The sequence below is a fragment of the Vulpes vulpes genome, chromosome 11 (assembly GCF_048418805.1).
Source record: "Vulpes vulpes isolate BD-2025 chromosome 11, VulVul3, whole genome shotgun sequence".
NCBI lineage: Eukaryota > Metazoa > Chordata > Mammalia > Carnivora > Canidae > Vulpes > Vulpes vulpes.
The window spans coordinates 8,653,712-8,670,987 of record NC_132790.1 but is presented as its reverse complement, the minus strand read 5'-3'; the positions used below and the strand labels follow the sequence as shown (position 1 = coordinate 8,670,987).

The window sequence follows — 17,276 nt, the reverse complement described above, 5'->3', positions numbered from 1 at the left end:
TAGGGTGCCAAGATGGTTGAGTTCTGGTGAGTACTGTGTTCCTGGCTTGCAGACTATTATCTTCTAGGTGTGTCCTCAACATGGCAGAGAGAGAGAGAGAGAGAGAGAGAGAGAGAGCAAGCCTCTGTTGTCTCTTCCTCTGTGAGCACTAATTACCCTCATGATCTTACCTAATCCTAATTACCTCCCAAATACCTCACCTGCAAATACCATCACATTGGGGGTTAGGGCTTCAATATAAGAATTTGGAGAGGGACACAATTCAATAGCAGAGGGGATAGAGAGGACCTATGGAGCTTACTGCCAGAATCCAAATCCATAAAGCCTTCATGGGCAGGAAACTAATAGAGATTAAACATAATAGGAAAAATGCCAATCCCTGAATTTGATCCAAAAAACTTCAAAGTCAAAGGATGGAAGAAAATATTTTGTATTTAATTGACTACAAGCTCAGCCCAAGCGATCGGGACAGTGTGGTCACCAAAGGAACTGACACTTCTCCTCTGGCCAGGTGCAGTCATCCTTAGGACAACATTATATTTGGATGTCCCTATGACATAGTCCTTAGGTGTCTTAGGAAGTTGTAGTATGGAGTCTCTTTGCCCTGAGTACCTCAAAACACATCCTTCCATCTGCAAACTTCAAACTTCTTCCTCAGCTATTTTCTTTCTTTCTTTCTTTCTTTCTTTCTTTCTTTCTTTCTTTCTTTCTTTCTTTCTTTTTCTTTCTTTCTTTTTTATAGATTTATTTATTTTAGAACCGGGCAGTTGGGCACTGGGGAAGGCTGAGGGAGAGATTCACAAGCAGACTCGACACTGAGAATAGAATGCAGAGCTCTAGGAGGGGGCTTGAGATCTCACAACCCTGAGATCACAACCTGAGCCAAAACCAAGAGTCAGATGTTCAACCCACTGAGCCTCCCTCTCGCCCCTTCTCCAGGTATTTCCAAACAGACTGTCGGCTTGGTATTTGTGGACTTTGTGAAGTATCTATGTATTAATTTTCAACTGATCATGTGTTACATAATGTGCCATAATATCCTAGGCCTTTGTATAGATAATAGCAGGAATTAAAATTCAAGAAAAATACATGAAATAACCATTGAAGATTGAGAGAATTAAAATTGAGAACAAGCTTAGGATTATTTTATTTCAGTGGTACAAAGCCACTTTCAGGCCAGCACACAGAATATTAAGGAACCACTAAAGTCCTGCAGGAACATGGTTTGAGAACCCCTACTTTACTGCACAATCATCTCCATTCTTGTCGACAACTTAACCACCTCATTAACAGTGGACTTTTCCCCTCTGGCCACAATATTCAGTCCTTCCACTTCTCCCTCTTCATCATTTCTAGTTCTTTCCTCCACAGGACTCCTACAGGCTCTATGGCATTATCTAGAGTAGATATTTACTTATTTATTCAGCAAATCGTTATGAGAACCTACTATGTGCCAGACTCTGTGTTAAACATCGGTGATACAATGATGGTCAGGAACAGGCATGGGCTCATCTCTTATGGGGCTTCTAATCCAATCAAGGGGGAAGATAATCAAATCCAATTAATTATGCTCATGATTATACATTGAGATGACATCTACGAAAGAGCAAATTGATAACCGGCACCAAAAGGGCAACTATCAAAGGCAATGGTCTAGTGCTGCCAACAAACAAGTTCAGTCACCTTCATTAGTCAAGTTATATAAGGGAGTCAAGGAAGTCATAGGGAGATAATTTTCACAAGTGGGTGGGTGACTTCAATGTCTTGATAAACTATATAATCTCAAGTAAACAACTCAATTTCACAACACAAACACTGTAACAAAAGTAGTTTCCTGTAAATATATTTTTAAAAAAATTTTTAAAGAGTTATCTGAGAGAGAGTAAGTGAACAAGCACACAGAGAGGGAGAAGCGGACTCCCCACTGATCAGGGAGCCTGATGCTGGGCTCTATCCTAGGACCCAGGGATCATGATCTGAGTGGAAGAGGGATGACTGAGCCACCCAGGCTCCCCTCCTATAAATATATTTATGGTCTCAAGTTTGTTAGTCAGCGATCTTTGAACCATTAAAAGCAACCTGTCCTATTATAAGTCATTTGATTTTCTTAGTCAACAAAGTTAAAAACTTTATAATGACAGGATATAAATAAATACAAATTTAACATAAATTTTATGGTAACCTATATGTAAATATCCTCTATTCATTACCCAAGATGCAAGGCCAAGCTCCTGGGTCAACAGTCTTTATCTCCAAGCACCTCGGTCAATAGTCTTATTCAAGATTCCTCATTAAATGTGGAACTAAGACTTGTGACCTCTGGCTTCAGATACAATTTCTAGCCACATCCAATTAAAGAATTTGGGGGGATTAATAATTACCTGCTTCCTTATATGTGTGGTAGTTCAAGTCCCTTATCCTTTCTGACTCCCAAGGTCCTCATCTGTAAAATGGAACCATAACAGGGCCTATATCATAAAGATATTGTAAGAATTAAAAAAGAAAATACAGGTGCGGCATCCAGCACAGTGTCTGGCATACAGCAAACACTAGAAAACTTTTTATTACTAGCCCGGGGAGTAGAGCTTCCAGGAAATTCAGGAAACAGAAATGTGATCTTTATGTCATGCTTCAGTAAAGAATTTACATATTTCTTTACTAGATGAACTAATGTTTCTTATAGCTGTCACAGAAGCAGAAACTCTTTTTGGCAATTGGTCTGGAGACCAATTTGTGAATCATAAACATAATAATTCCCTTTGGCCTAATCATCCTACTTCTAAGAATGTTTCCTAAGAAAATAATCAAAGGGGGAGGGTGGCTCAGTTGGTTAAGCATCTGCCTTCGGCTCAGGTCATGAGCTCAAGGTCCTGGGATGGAGCTCGATGGGCTCCCTGCTCCCCGGGGAGTCTGCTTCTCCCTCTCTCTCCTCCCCCCTGCTTCTGCTCTCTCCCTGTCTTTTTCCCAAATAAATAAATGAAATCTTTAAAAAAAAACAAAGATATAGGCCAAGATTATACAAAATATGTCCATTGCAACATTATGATAGCAAAACTATGTACATATTCAACAGTATGGGAAAATCAAATACATTGTAGTGAATTCAGATTTTAAAACTTGTCACATGCATGGAAAGCAGCTGGAAGGAAACATACCAAAACATTCAACTGTACTTATCTCGGGACTGTGGCATGCTGGGGGATTCCTATTCTATTATTTACACTTTGTCTATATTTTCCAAATTTTTAATAATGAATATGTGTTACTTTCACAAGGAGAAATGTTCTTTTCTATAGCCTCATAGACCGTTTCCCCCCCTAAGCTTTGTGAGCCACCACACTGGGATGCCGGAATCCTGAAGTGGGAAAGAACTACAGAAAACTCCTCCGTCTACCCTCTGCTGCCACTACTCCAGCTGGACGCTCCCGGCTTCCTCCTGGGAGACTGCATGCAGCAACAGCTTCCTAGCTGTTCTCCTGGGCCCAGCACTGACTGGACCATCCCGCTCTCCACCCTGGTTACTGCTGAGATGAGTGTGCTTGCTTGCTTTTTTTAAATTACCTCTAAGATTTTATTTATTTATTCATGAGAGACACAGAGAGAGAGGCAGAGACACAGGCAGAGGGAGAAGCAGGCTCCATGCAGGGAGTCGATGCAGGACTCGAACCCGGGACCCTAGGACCAACGCCCTGGGCCGGAGGCAGGTGCTCAACCGCTGAGCCACCCAGGCATCCCCAGATGAGCTTTCTGCCGTGAAAACCTGCTTGTTCACCCCTTCGGCAGATCTTCGTGGCTCCCGGGACTTTGTCATTGATCTGACCCTTCAGAGCAGTGCGGGTCCCTTGGTGATCCGGTGCCCGGCCGGCAGGCCTCCCCGCTTCCCGTCCCACCACTCGCCCTGGCACCTGTGCACCAGGCATACCTGCTCACACTCTGCCCCACCTTTACGCCTTCATCCACGTGCACCCCACTCTGCCCGGGTCACCTGGCCTGTTCTTCAAGCTCTTGGATGCCCCGGGGCTGGGAAGCCTCTTGGCCTCCTCCGCAGCTCGGGCAGTGCCGGGTATCCTTTGGCGCCCCTCTCACCACCGGGCCCTGTGGCTATTTGCTGATGTCTACGCTCCCACCCAGTACCGGGGTTCTCAACCCCAGTAGGCCAAAGAAACCTTTGGGGAGCTTGTTAAAAACACAGATGCCATGGGGTGCCCGGGGGGGGGGGGCTCAGTGGGAGCGTCTGTTTCTTTCTTTCTTTCTTTCTTTCTTTCTTTCTTTCTTTCTTTCTTTCTTTCTTTCTTTCTTTCTTCTTTCCCTCTTCCTTTCTTTTCTTCCTTTCTTCTTCTTTCTTTCTTTCTTTCTTTCTTTCTTTCTTTCTTTCTTTCTTTTCTTTCTCTCTTTTTGGCTCAGGGCTTGATCCTGGAGACCCGGGATCGAGTCCCCCATCGGGCCCCCTGCACGGAGCCTGCTCCTCCCTCTGCCTGTGTCTCTGCCTCTCTCTTTGTGTCTCTCATGAATAAATAAATAAAATCTTAAAAAAAAAAAAACAAAACACGGATGCCGGAGCCCCACTCACTCTAAAGCCACTGAGGCAAAACTCCTGGGCGGAGTTCAGTCACCTGCACGTGTTAACAAGCCTCCCAAGCGACTGTGCTGCTCTCCCAAGTCTGGGGGTGAGAAGTCCCACTGGCCCCCAGGAGAGCAGGTGGCCCCCAGGAGAGCAGATGCCTGAGTCATTCTGGGCAGCTCAATGCCCACTCTGGAAGGAAGGTAAGCATTACGTACCAAGCACTTAATTCAGCACCAGGTCACTGCTGTCGAGGTGCCTCCTGTACTTTTGGCATTAAGCAACCACAGAAATTCCCAGGGAACCGCTCATTTCCCCAAAGGAAACTGAGACTTGGAAAGATTCAATCGTGTACCATGTACCCAAGAGAAGCAAGTGTTGCTGGGACCCTGAGCAGGAGCTGCTGGCCTCTGTGACGCCCCCCCCCCCCCCACTGCCATGGCCTGCGCTCCCTCTGTGTGCCTCATTCTTCATAGGGCCCACAGGCCCGCCACTGGCCTAGAAGAAACTGGAAAAATCAAAGTAATGCAACGCTTTTTGCTAGCTGGAAGCCTATTGAAAGGATTGGCCTCAGACCTGAGATTATTTTTTTTGTTGCTAGGGTTAAAATGTTTCTTCCTTTACAAAAGGGGGGTGATAGGCAGTTGATTCTTTTTCCTTTTTCAGTCTTTACGTGGCAAAATAAAAAATTGGCAGGGCACCTGGGTGGCTCAGTCGGTTAAGTGTCTTGCCTCTGGCTCAGGTTGTGATCCCAGGGTCCTGGGATCGAGCCCCAAGTTGGGCTCCCTGCTCAGTGGGGAGCCTGCTTCTCCCTCTCCATCTGCTCTTCACTCTGCTTGTGCGCGCGCGCTCTCTCTCTCTCATATAAATAAGTAAAATCTTTAGAAAAAAAATGGCAACCCCTATTCAGTGTCCTGTTTTCTTAAATTAGACTTGTTCTAGAAATCCTAAAATGTGGTACTGCTGGTTTTAATGCAATCTCCCTTCTACAGTGTATGCCTGTTTCCTTGGCTCGTCCTGCAGCAAACACAGATCACTCATAACACTTCTCTGCACAGTGGAGTTTGGATATTATTGCAGAGTGGGGTGTGCAGACTTTCTGGTGTGTGTGGCGATAATGAAGAATAGGCCAATTTTGAGAGGATGGGAGAAATGCCTTGCATTCGCACTTGATTGTGCCTTCCTTGTCTGAGCCTGCCTGAGTGAGGAGCCACCGTGGCAGGGCACGAGGAGAGGGCTATGGTTACAATTCCAGCTCTTTCTCTTTTGCAGTTTAAACCCTATTGTAATATTTGAGTACATCATGCTCCCAAATCCCTCTTTTCTCCTGATGGGAGGCAGGAAGCTGAGCTGGAACAAGGATCTGGAGGCGACTAAGGTAACGCATATAATTCTCCTGGTCCCTGCGTAGGTGCCTCAGCCTCACTGTCCCATCAGGGAGGAATCTTCTGGAGAAGGTCCAGCCAGTCTTCATTGTCCCTACCCAATTTTCTGGTCTTGGGAGATCTGAGGAGAGGAGACAGGATGAAGGTGAGAAGCTGAGGCGATGGTTCTTGTGTTGGCCATTCCCACTAGACTGTGAGCTCCAGGAGGACAGGGAAGGGATGTTTCATTCATGTCTATGTCCCAGATACAGCCTGGCCCATTCTAAGTGGTTAATAAATATCAGTGACATGAATGAATGGTTGTATCTGAGGGGAGTAACTGAAGGAAGGGTCGGGGCAGGGGCCATCATCTCTCTGGGAAGATGGAATCTTTGAGAGGAAAAGACAGGAGGGCCTGGGCTCTGGCCTGTTACCCCAAGACTGGTCTTCAGGCAGTGGTGTTAAGGAGATAGTTACTCGGGACACCTGGGTGGCTCAGCGGTTGAGTATTTGCCTTCAGCTTGGGGTGTGATCCTGGGGTCCAGAAATCGGGTCCCGCATCAGGCTCCCTGTGAGGAGCCTGCATCTCCCTCTGCCTGTTTCTCTGCCTCTCTCTGTGTGTGTCTCTCATGAGTAAATAAAATCCTTAAAAAAAAGAGAGAGAGAGAGATAATTAGTCATACAGAGTCCTGGAGCTTGGTGAGTGTGGTCATCTAGAGTTTTTTTTGTTTGTTTGTTTTCTCTTCAAAACCTATCCTCTTGTTCACATCCCAGATAGTTCTCCTTTCTTGTTTCTACTTCCTCATATTAATATCTTAACACTGAGGAAGGAGCAACCCAAAAAGACCAACCCAAAATGCTTAGGGTTTAGATGGAAAAGGGAGAGGAGTAGGGCTGAGGTTGATGAGACAGCTGAACTTGGGTGACCCCAACATGAGAACCGTCTAACACACTGGACTTCACAGAGAACGAGACTTTAGAAGCTTGGGTGTTAGAGCTCATTTAATCCTACACACTGTACTGAAATCAGGGATCCCTCCTGGGGCATGTCTGGTATTAAACCCCATTAAGAAACCCTTGGTTTGGTAGCTTTACAGTCAGAGAAATCCACTTAGGTCTCAAGGCCTCATAATGCCCTTGTCAGTAGACAAAGGAAAGGAAAGAGGAGTAAAAACCCAAGTGTGGGGCTCCAAGCCCAAAAATCAATCAAAAATCCCTAAGGACACTGACCCACGTACTATCTCAAGAAAGCATTAAAATTTAGCTCCAAGTGTCTGGAAAAATGCGTCTTGGTAAAATCTTTGTCTTCTTCATAAAGGCTCCAGCAGCAGACCCCGTATCATGGGCTATGTCAGGTACTTCAGGGCTCACTGGCCAGGCCCAAGTGGGCTCCAGCATGATAGAGGCATTCTGGAATGGATGTCTTCAGGGGTTGGGTGGTACTCAGATTTCATATTCCTAGGCTGACTCCTGTAAGCAGAGGGAGACCTATAAGAATGTCTTGGGCTGGGCTTGGGGTGTTGAACCTCACACAGACCATGAACTGATGGAGCACACAATCAGGAATGGAGACGGGTCATTGTCCTCTGTCTTCAAAGCTTCTGACCTACCATAATGGGGAAGTGGAATCACCATCTGTCATCTGTTCTGGAAGGAGGCAACCAAACTGAGACCACAGATCATCTGTGTAAGCATATATTTCTCTGGGTGTGTCCGTCTCTCTCCTTGTGAGTGTACTTGGTCCTGGGGATATATGGCTAGAGCCAGATATATCTGTTTACTTGTATGTTGGTTTCTTTTCTGGTTCTCCATTTTCCCCCCTATTAAATATCATATCCCCCAGGGCTTGGTCTGATGCCTCTTCTCTATTTCCTTAAGACCTTTCCCTGGGTAATCTCATCCATGTAGCCTTCAGTATGGCTATGAATTCCAAATCTATATCCCTGTCTTTACCTTGGTCCTGAGCCCCAGATTTGTATCCAGGTCCTCACAAACACCTCCATTTGACTGACACACATTAAACTCACTCGTAAGAACTGATCAACTCCCCCACACTATTATTGGAATATCTGAAGTTGCCACTCTCTCTTGAACACCTCTTCCCTGATGTCTGATTCTCCTTCTCAGATTTACAGGTGGGGCATGAGCAGGGTGGGATGTGATGGGGTGGCTCTGAGAGTTGGTTAACAATGTTCTGGGGGCCCAGAACAAAAATAGAGAAATTAGCTGAGATCCAGCAATGGGTCAAGAATAAGGTAAACAGTTTAGAGCTGGATTAGAATGCCAAGTGGAGCAAACCAAATGAGAACAAAATATCCTGCAACAACCATGGGGGCCAGAGATGGAGGAGCTACTAGATGAAGCCCCACAGGAGAAAGTGAGGCTAGTCCACAATGATGGTTGGTCACCATTTCTATGCATTATCCATGGATCTGTTGTGTGAGATCTGGGAACAATCAGAGAAGCTAAGGAACAGAGGACACCTAGCCTACTGTCATCTATAGATCAAGTTCAAACTCCTTAGCCAGAACATTCAGATCCCCTCTGACCTGGATCATGCTTACTTCTACAGGTTCACTCTTCTCACTTTGTAGCTCATGCCAGTACTGCAGGCATTTCTCTGAATTCAGCTTGTTTCTTGTGCTCCCGTGCACACATCCAATTCCCTCTGCCTAGAACATTATTTCCATTGGTGTTTACTCAGTATAGACCAACCCATCCCTTTGGAGTTAGCCCCAGCTTCCTCAGCTCCTCCAGGCCCAATGAATGATCCTGACGTCTTTCTGACATCACCTGAAACATACTTTAAACCTCAATTATTTCAATTGCTGCGTTACATAATAATTGTTTGCTTGCCTGCCTGACCCGAACTGTGTGCTCCATGAGGACAGAGCCTATACCTCACCACAGTGTTTAAACCCAGCATCTAACACAGTAAATAGCACATAGTTGGTGCACAGTAAACATGTGTTGGGTGGATGGATGGACTCACATTCTTACAGAGGGGAGACAGATAAGTAAAGAAAGACTTACAAAGCTGTGAGGAAAAGACCTTACTAACAGCAGTCATTTGGGTCCAGAGGGGGAAGGAAAGCCTGATTTCAGGCAGTCCTATCCTACTCTGTTCCCTACAATACGCACCTTGACATTAAAAACACTAAAAGTTAAAATAAAATTTTATTTTTGAAACAAACAAGAAATCTCATCCACAGACTAGAAATGACATCAGCTCTTTCTTTTTGAGAAGGGACAGTACCTCTGCTTTGTTGGTGACTGTATCGGTCAGGCCCCTGACACCCTCAAGAATATAATAGAAGAGAATGTAATGACTCTTGGCAGAGATGTGGGCAGGTTTAGAAAAACCAGTCAGGGCTGGAGAGATACCTACCTAAAGACTCAGGACAGCAGGGAGGAGTTGCCATCCCTAGGCCTGAGGTCCAGGGTGGGAGCCTGGAGCTATGGGCATGGAGGAGCACAGCCACTGCTAGAACTTCAGCTCAGCCCAGGAAGCTGGGGGTAGTGGTGGTGGGGATCCCCAGTCATCCTCTCCTTTCACCTTCAGACCTGCTTGTGACTCTTGTTATCTAAACTCAGTCAGGAGCCAGAGGGCAAGTGAGCCCCAGTGATATAGTTCATAGAGGTCATCCTCCAGGGTCAGGGGAGAGAGGGCTGAGAGTGGAACTGGGTAGTGAGAGGGCAGAGAATAACCAGCATCCACGGGGGGGGCGGGGGGGGGGGGAGGGGGGGAGATGCCCCTGGTTTTCACGTGACCTGTGTATATGATTATTGCCTACTGAGCAATCAAACATTGATTTGGGCCCTGCAGATGACAATTCTAGTTCTCATACTTTCTATATTTGAGGATTTGTGTATCCGTCTTATTAAAATCTCTGCCACTTAATTAGTAGGTCTGGGAGGGGGCAAGGGTATCTATGTTTTTTAAAAAGTTTCCCAAGTAATTTTGATCAGTCTTGCTTGTTGAGAACCACTTCTAGGGTCCCATCCTCTCATTTTTCTCCACACAGAAACTAAAGTCCAGAAGAATGAAAAAAATGCCCTGACTTGGCCATGCTCTGAGAACGAACGATCCCTTAGGTGACATGAAAGGGTTTAGCTGGGGACACCTTGGTGGCTTAGCGGTTGAGCATCTGCCTCCGGCTCAGGTTATGATCCCGGGATCCAGGATCGAGTCTCACATCAGGCTCCTTGCAGGGAGCCTGCTTCTCCCTCTGCCTGTGTCTCTGCCCCTCTCTCTCTCTCTGTCTCTCATGAATAAATAAATAAATCTTTAAAAAAAAAAAAGAAAGGAAAATGGACATGTTTTCACATTTCTTCTAGCCCCATTTCTCCATTTTCTTTCTTTTTTTTTTTTTTAAAGATTTATTTATTTATTTATTTATTTATTCATGAGAGACAGAGAGAGAGAGAGGGGCAGAGACACAGGCAGAGGGAGAAGCGGCTCCCTGCAGGGAGCCTGATGTGGGACTGGATCCCCAGGTCTCCAGGATCACACCCAGGGCCGAAGGCGGCGCTAAACTGCTGAGCCACCCGGGCTGCCCCATTTCTCCATTTTCTGACAAGGAAAAACAGGCTCCAAAGATGGGGTGATGTGCCCAGTTAACAAAGCTAGCAAGTCCCAGAGAAGGCAGTGGCTGGCACCAAGTACAGTAGTTTTAACTCTCAATCCAGTGTTTTCCTAGGCAGGACCCTGTAGGGAGGGTGTGTGTGTGTGTGTGTGTGTGTGTGTGTGTGAGCGCTGCGTGCATACCACCAAGTCCTTGAGGCAGCAACTGTATCTCCCACTCTGGAAAGGTAGGTATCCCCATGGCCCCTGATTGGGAAGAGAGCACAGTGACAGAGTTCACCACCCATTGGGCCGCCATCCAGAAGGGGCCTGGAGGGGACAGAGAAGGCTGTGGGTGACCCCCAAAACCCAAGTCTTGATTCTCACCCTATTGCCCCTGGCTCTGAACCTCTCATTGTTAATTCTATCATTGAAAGAGGGCTGCTCCCCACTCCAAGTGGGTGTCAGGTCAGCACGGGTTTGGGGGAGAGCTGGGTGGGTCCCCAAAAGAAAAAGAAAGAGGAAAAAAAAGAAGAAAGAAAAAGAAAGAGGCTCATTGTGGGAGGGTTTCACAGAAGGCAGCCTGTAGGCTTCTCCTGGCCCAGCACCAAGTTGGGGTGTAGCACTAGGACTGTAGTGCCATCCCAGGATGTTTAAAACTCCTTGTTGGGGGGATCCTTGGGTGGCTCAATGGTTTGGTCCCTGTCTTTGGCTCAGGGCGTGATCCCAAGGTCCCAGGATCGAGTCCTACGTCAGGCTCCCAGCATGGAGCCTGCTTCTCCCTCTGCCTATGTCTCTGCCTCTCTCTCTCTCTCTCTGTGTCTCTCATGAATAAATAAATAAAATCTTAAAACACACACACACACACACACACACACACATGCACACAAAACTCCCTGTTGGCTGGTAATCAGGGCTACTGAAGACTGGTTATCCCCTCCAACCCCAATTCCCGAAGCCTGGCACACAGCTCCTCTCCTCCCGCTGCAGATCAAAGACTGCAGGCCAGGCTTTATTTAACAAGTATCTGAAATGCCCCATGTGCAGGAAGCCACCTGGACTTTCCTGACACCAGCAGCCTGCCTCTTCCCCATCCTACACAACCCGGTGGCTTGGGAGGAACCTTACAGATTATGCATCCATCCTATACATGAGGAAACCAAGGCCAGAGAAGGGAAGTGATTCATGCGATCACACAGCATGGAAGTGGCAAGACTGGGATCTTTGTCCCAGTCCATTTGACAGCTCACCAGTCCACCCATGTCGCTCCCAGGATTCTGAGGAGGCTCGTTTCCAAATGTGCCCGTGGACCTTTAGTGTCTGTAACATCGACACTAAAGCTGCCTCAGCCGGATTTTGGCAAAGTTAGTTCACACCCTCTGGGGCCTCAAGTGTGCTCATTTCTGGTGTGTTCTTGTGTTATAGTTGTTTGTGAACTATGAGAGGCATGTGCCTAAGAGCAATGAAGTGTTTGCCGTCTGAGGGCTGCTGCGTGCCTGTATGGCACGTCCAAGGACATGTGTCGAACTGCGGTTTTGTGTCTACATACCTGTTTGGTGCCTAAGGATAATTTTTTAAATATATATATATTTTTTTATTCATGAGAGACACACACACACACAGAGAGAGAGAGAGAGAGAGGCAGAGACACAGGCAGAGGGAGAAGCAGGCTCCATGCAGGGAGCCCGACGCGGGCCTCGATCCCACGACCCCAGGATCAGGCCCTGGGCTAAAGGCAGGCGCTAAACCGCTGAGCCACCTGGGCTGACCCAGTGCCTAAGGCTAATTAATTGTGATTCTGCGTGTGTCTGCACCTATGTAGGGATTAAGTGTCTACGGGCTGCTGTGTGCCTGGTGATGCGTCTCCTGCGCCGAAGGCGGTGCGCACCTGACCGCGGTGTGTCCGTGTGGACGCGTGCAGGCAGGCGGTGTGTCTGACCCCAGGTGCGTGCGTGCGAGCTGCGTGTCTGAAGGCTGCGGGGAAGTGTGTGCAGCCGCGTGCCCGACAGGAGCGTGGGACGCTCGGCCGGGCTCGGTCCTCGCCCAGCCCCGCGAGTCACGGCCGCGGTCACGGCCCGGGCGCGCCGGCCCCCGGTCCCCCGGCGGGGCGGGGCCTAGGACGCCCCGCCCCCTAGACGCCCCGCCCCCGGGCTCCTTCCCTCTCATTGGCCGCGCGCGGCGTGACGTCACGGGGATCGCAGCCCGAACCCCGGCGCCGGGCGAGCGGGAGGCAGTGCGGGTCCGCGGGGCTCTGCTGCGTCTCGGCCTCCCCTCCCGGCCGCGGGCGCGTCCCGCCGCCGCCGCCGCCGCCGCCGCCATGGTGTCCCCGGTCACTGTGGTGAGTGAGCGAGCGAGCGAGCCGGTGTCCGGCGCGGCCGGCGCCCCCCGGCCTGGGGACCGGGCTGCGGCAGGCCAGGCCGCCGGGGCCGAGCAAGGGCGGGGGTCCCGGGCCGCGGCGCCCCTCCTCCTCCGCGCAGCGCCCGCGCCCCGGCGGGAGGGAGGAAAACAGTGGGCACGTGACTCGGAAGCGTGACTTTGTTGCTGTGTGTGTGACGCGGGCCGGCGGGGCGACAGCCGGGACCGCGCGGCCGACCCCGGGGCGGCGGGGGCCTCCCGGGGGCCTCCCGGGGACCGCTCCCCCCGGACCCGGATCCCCCTCGTGGAAGCAAGCCCGGGCCCGGGGGTGCCCCCGAGTGCGAGCAGGGGCCCTTCTCTGCCGACATCCCTTCCTCTTGAGACGTTCTGGCTGGATCCTGGGTCGGTCCGCGCACCCCTCCTCTCCTGGCGTCGGACGAGCCTCCCGGTGCTGCTCCGGCCTGTTTCTCCTTATAGGAAACACGGGGCTGGGGAGGGGTGTGGAGCGGGCGCTGATGCTCCCGAGGCCTGGCAGGTGGCTGCTGGGAGGAGCCAGGGACTGTGGGGTCGCTGGTCTGGGCCGGGCTGCCCCTGGGCCCCGGCCCCTCCCCCGGCCCCGGCCCCTGCCCTGCTGAGCCTGGATGGGGGAGATCTCCGTAGGAAGGGACTTAGTCATCTTCTCTCCCTGCCCTCACCCCTGGCGGAGCAAGGGCAGGCTGGGATCCTGGACCTACCATCTGCCTCTTCCCAGCCTCCCTCCTCACCTGAGCAGCCCTCAGGTAACCGGCAGTGCGGGAGTCAGGGTGTCCCCGAGCCTCGTGCTGGACAGCTCACCCAGCCAGAGGCACAATCATTTAGGGCAGAGTGTGTGTATACAGGGAACCTCGGCAGTTCTGAATCGCCCGCAGAGACCCTGTGCCCAAAGCCCCAAGAAAGGAGCTCCGGGAGATCACAGATCCAGAGTATCTGCGCTAGCCCCCTCCCTCAGCTTGGAGAGGACCCAGAGTGGCCTGGGACACACCTTTCTGGAGCTGCCCTCCCCCCTAGTGGGGCTGAGGCCGAGGCCGAGTCAGCTGCTCTGACTTCTCCCTCTCAGTTCCACATCTCCTCCCAGCCAGTCTGCTGGCTTCAGATCAAAAGCTGGAAAGAGAACCCCTCCCCTGCTTCCTGCCTCTCTTTTTGATGAGCTCTTGAGTTGCTCTTGTTCTCTGGGAAATGAGAGTGACCAACAGACAGCGCCCCCCTCCCCCAACTCCCCAATCCCTGAAGTCGTTCTTTCTCCAGCCAGCACTCCCGTCTCCTCTCCCTGCTCTTGATGGTACCTTTAGGCTGGTACCTTTAGGGGCAGCTGGAGTGGAGGCTGAGAAGCACACTGGCCCAGGAGAGAGCCCGTCGGGGCGGAGGACCCACCCTCACGCATTCCTGGCACTCTCAGGGTGTTGCCAGGGCCCTAAGCCTGTGCCCTGGCCCCACTGCGGAGGATCACGAGTTGGCTAGTTGTGGCGTCTCTGTGGTTTCCTGCTGACTGCACTCCATTCCAGACGGCTGGTGGCCTAGAGGGGTTAAAGGGGCTTTGGGGAAGGACAGGGAGGGGCCAGGAAGGCAGAAACATTGCCTGTAGGAGGGGACCTTATCCCAAGATCTGTTTTCTGCTCAGTGAGTGACTATTCTGGTCCTGCTTTGGGTCAAGAATGCGCACGGGCCAACCAACCGCAGGAACGGGGGAGCCCTCCCCCTTCCTAATCACTTAGGCCTCAGGGTGGTGATGGGAATGTTCATACTTCGCTGGGTGGTTGGGGCAGGCCAAACTGGGTTTCTCTGTGTGTGTCCTCTCTCCTCGGGAGGTGGGTCTGGCTCTGGGGTGTATGTCTGGGTTGAGGGTGCTGGCTCTGAACACCTTCGTGGGCTTCTGAGCTCCAAGTGCTGAGTGCTGCCCTTGTCCTGTGTCCTCCAGGTGAAGAGTGAGGGACCCAAGCTGGTGCCCTTCTTCAAGGCCACCTGCGTGTATTTTGTGCTCTGGCTGCCTTCGACCAGCCCATCGTGGGTCAGCGCCCTCATCAAGTGCCTGCCCATCTTCTGCCTCTGGCTCTTCCTTCTGGCCCATGGCCTAGGATTCCTGCTGGCCCACCCCAGTGCCACCCGCATCTTTGTGGGGCTCGTCTTCTCCGCTCTAGGTGATGCCTTCCTCATCTGGCAGGACCAGGGCTACTTTGTGCACGGTCAGTTGCCACAGTAGCTACCTGGGAGGAATCCTGGGGCTCGGTGCTTAGAGGGTCTTAGGTGGCAGGGATTTGGGAGAGTGAGCTTTGGAACAAGAACATGGAGAATCTGAGGGGTTCTGAGGCCGAAGACTGTGGGGCCCTGGTTGGAGGATTACCTTACAGATGGTCTGGTGATCAGTTCTGGAGTTCCTCAGGGGAAGGGGCGGGTATATCTTTGTGGGTTTCTTCCCACCCCCGATAGTCCCCAGACAAAGCTCCTGGGTTATCCCAAGCAGTCCCCTCCTGCCCCCACCCCATGACTCACCTGAGCCTGCCCTCAGCATCCCTTCATCCCCTCTCACTCCCAGGTCTGCTGATGTTTGCCGTGACCCACATGCTCTACGCCTCGGCCTTTGGCATGCGGCCACTGGCTCTACGGACAGGTCTGGTGATGGCAGTGCTGTCCTGCCTGGCCTATGCTCTTCTCTACCCGTGCCTCTCAGATGCCTTCACTTATCTGGTGGGGGTCTATGTGGCCCTGATCGGCTTCATGGGCTGGCGGGCTATGGCAGGACTGCGGCTGGTCGGGGCAGCCTGGCGCTGGACTGAGCTGGCAGCAGGCAGTGGTGCGGTGCTCTTTATCATCTCAGACCTGACCATCGCCCTCAACAAGTTCTGCTTCCTCGTGCCCTACTCCCGGGCGCTCATCATGTCCACCTACTATGCTGCCCAGATGCTCATCGCCCTGTCAGCTGTTGAAAGCCGGGAGCCAATGGAAGACTACAGACTGAGCAAGGCCAACTGAGAGGCCAGGGTCTGGTTACCCCTGTCTTCTTCTGGGACGGGGGTCTAGAACCTGCAAGAACTGGGTCAGGATGGCTGTAGGTCTCACCTGCGGCAGCGAATACCACCCGGGAAACGTAGAAGTGAGGGGGTAAGCAGGAAAAGGATCTCTCTAGCAAAGCTGGTGGTCTGGAACAATTCTGAGAGCTGAAAAGAGCCAGCCTAATTCTCCTTCCTGGGGCCAGAATTAGACATCTCCCCACCTCTAACCCCATCGGGACTGTCAAAACCCCTCTGGAGGGTGATGGTGCTCAGTGTCTTGACCGCCTCCCACTTCTACTAGATGGAAGAGTCTGACTCACCCACTCCCACTCTTTGTAATCTGCACAGTTAAGGGAAGAGGGGAGAAATCTGAGCTGAGATGACCCAAGCCCAGGGCTTGAAGCCCCTTTTGCAGGGCCCTAGTTGGGAAGACTGGATGAGGATGGAATCTCCCTTTCCTTCATCTCTCCTTATTACTTGAACAATCTCAATTTCTAAGTGTTGGGTGGGAAGATGAAGGGGTGTCTGTCCGGGTAGGCAAGACTGGGGACTTCATTGGCCTGGGGGCTTGGGTTACCAAGGATTCAGGTTGGTCCCATCTCTCTCAGAGGCTAGCCCAGCATGCAGGCCCACTACCACTACCCTTAGGACCCTATCCCCAGGGCTAGGGTGAACCATGCCAAAGGAAGGGGCCAGCCTGTCTGTGTGTCTGTGCACGTGAGTCTGTGTGTGTGTGGTCTGTCTCCCAGCCTGTCTATGTCTTGCTCTGCCATCTGTCTCTGTCCTGCTGTCTAAGTCTTATAGGGAGAGAGCCTCAGGGAGTTGCTGAGGGGGTGCTGAGCCTGGCTTAGAGAGCTGGGACCCCGCCCTGCCTCCATCAGTGCTTTCCTCTCTGTCCCTTCTGCACTGAGAGTGAGAGGAGGGGCCTCCGATGACTTTCTAGGGTCATAAGACCTAAGGCACATTCAATGCAAAAGGAGCAAGGATGGGTGGGACAACTCTATCCTTTGCTGCTTACGTGAACAAAAAAATAAAAACCAAGGGCCATCGCTGGCCTGCTTATCTCCCTGTGTGGCATGTGCCTGTCCTGGAGAGGAGGGTATGGGGGCATGGTGCCAGGGCCCTGGATGTCCTTACAGCTTGGGTCACAGTGCTGGCCAGTGCGTCTTGGCGCCAGGCTGGCTCCCTGGCTCTGATGACTTGGTGCCGGTTGGAATGGGCCTTCACTTCCTTGGTCACGTGTATGGGTGAGGATGTAGTTCCGGAGGATGGGGGATGGGTAGTATTTTCCACCATCCAAGTTTCTCCTGGATGCATTGCCCTGTGCACGGGTGCCTGGCACCTTTGGGAATTCGTGGTTACTCAGTGGCCTTTACTGCTGCCCGCTAGAGTGATCCAGATTCCCT

General features: G+C 51.1%; 1 protein-coding gene across 2 annotated transcripts; it reads left to right on the top strand.

Moving 5' to 3' along the window:
* The first annotated feature begins 12,666 nt into the window (after positions 1-12,666).
* Positions 12,667-16,934, top strand: TMEM86A (transmembrane protein 86A). Of its 2 annotated transcripts, none has more exons than XM_072725440.1 (3): positions 12,667-12,827; positions 14,799-15,063; positions 15,414-16,934. In XM_072725440.1, exons 1-3 carry the CDS (start codon positions 12,807-12,809, stop codon positions 15,848-15,850), a joined length of 723 nt encoding a protein of 240 aa, XP_072581541.1. In that variant the 5' UTR covers positions 12,667-12,806; the 3' UTR covers positions 15,851-16,934. The 2 variants fall into 2 exon arrangements, with proteins under 2 accessions (XP_072581541.1, XP_072581540.1); XM_072725439.1 differs by lacking the exon at positions 12,667-12,827 and adding an exon at positions 13,415-13,623.
* The last annotated feature ends 342 nt before the right edge of the window (positions 16,935-17,276 follow it).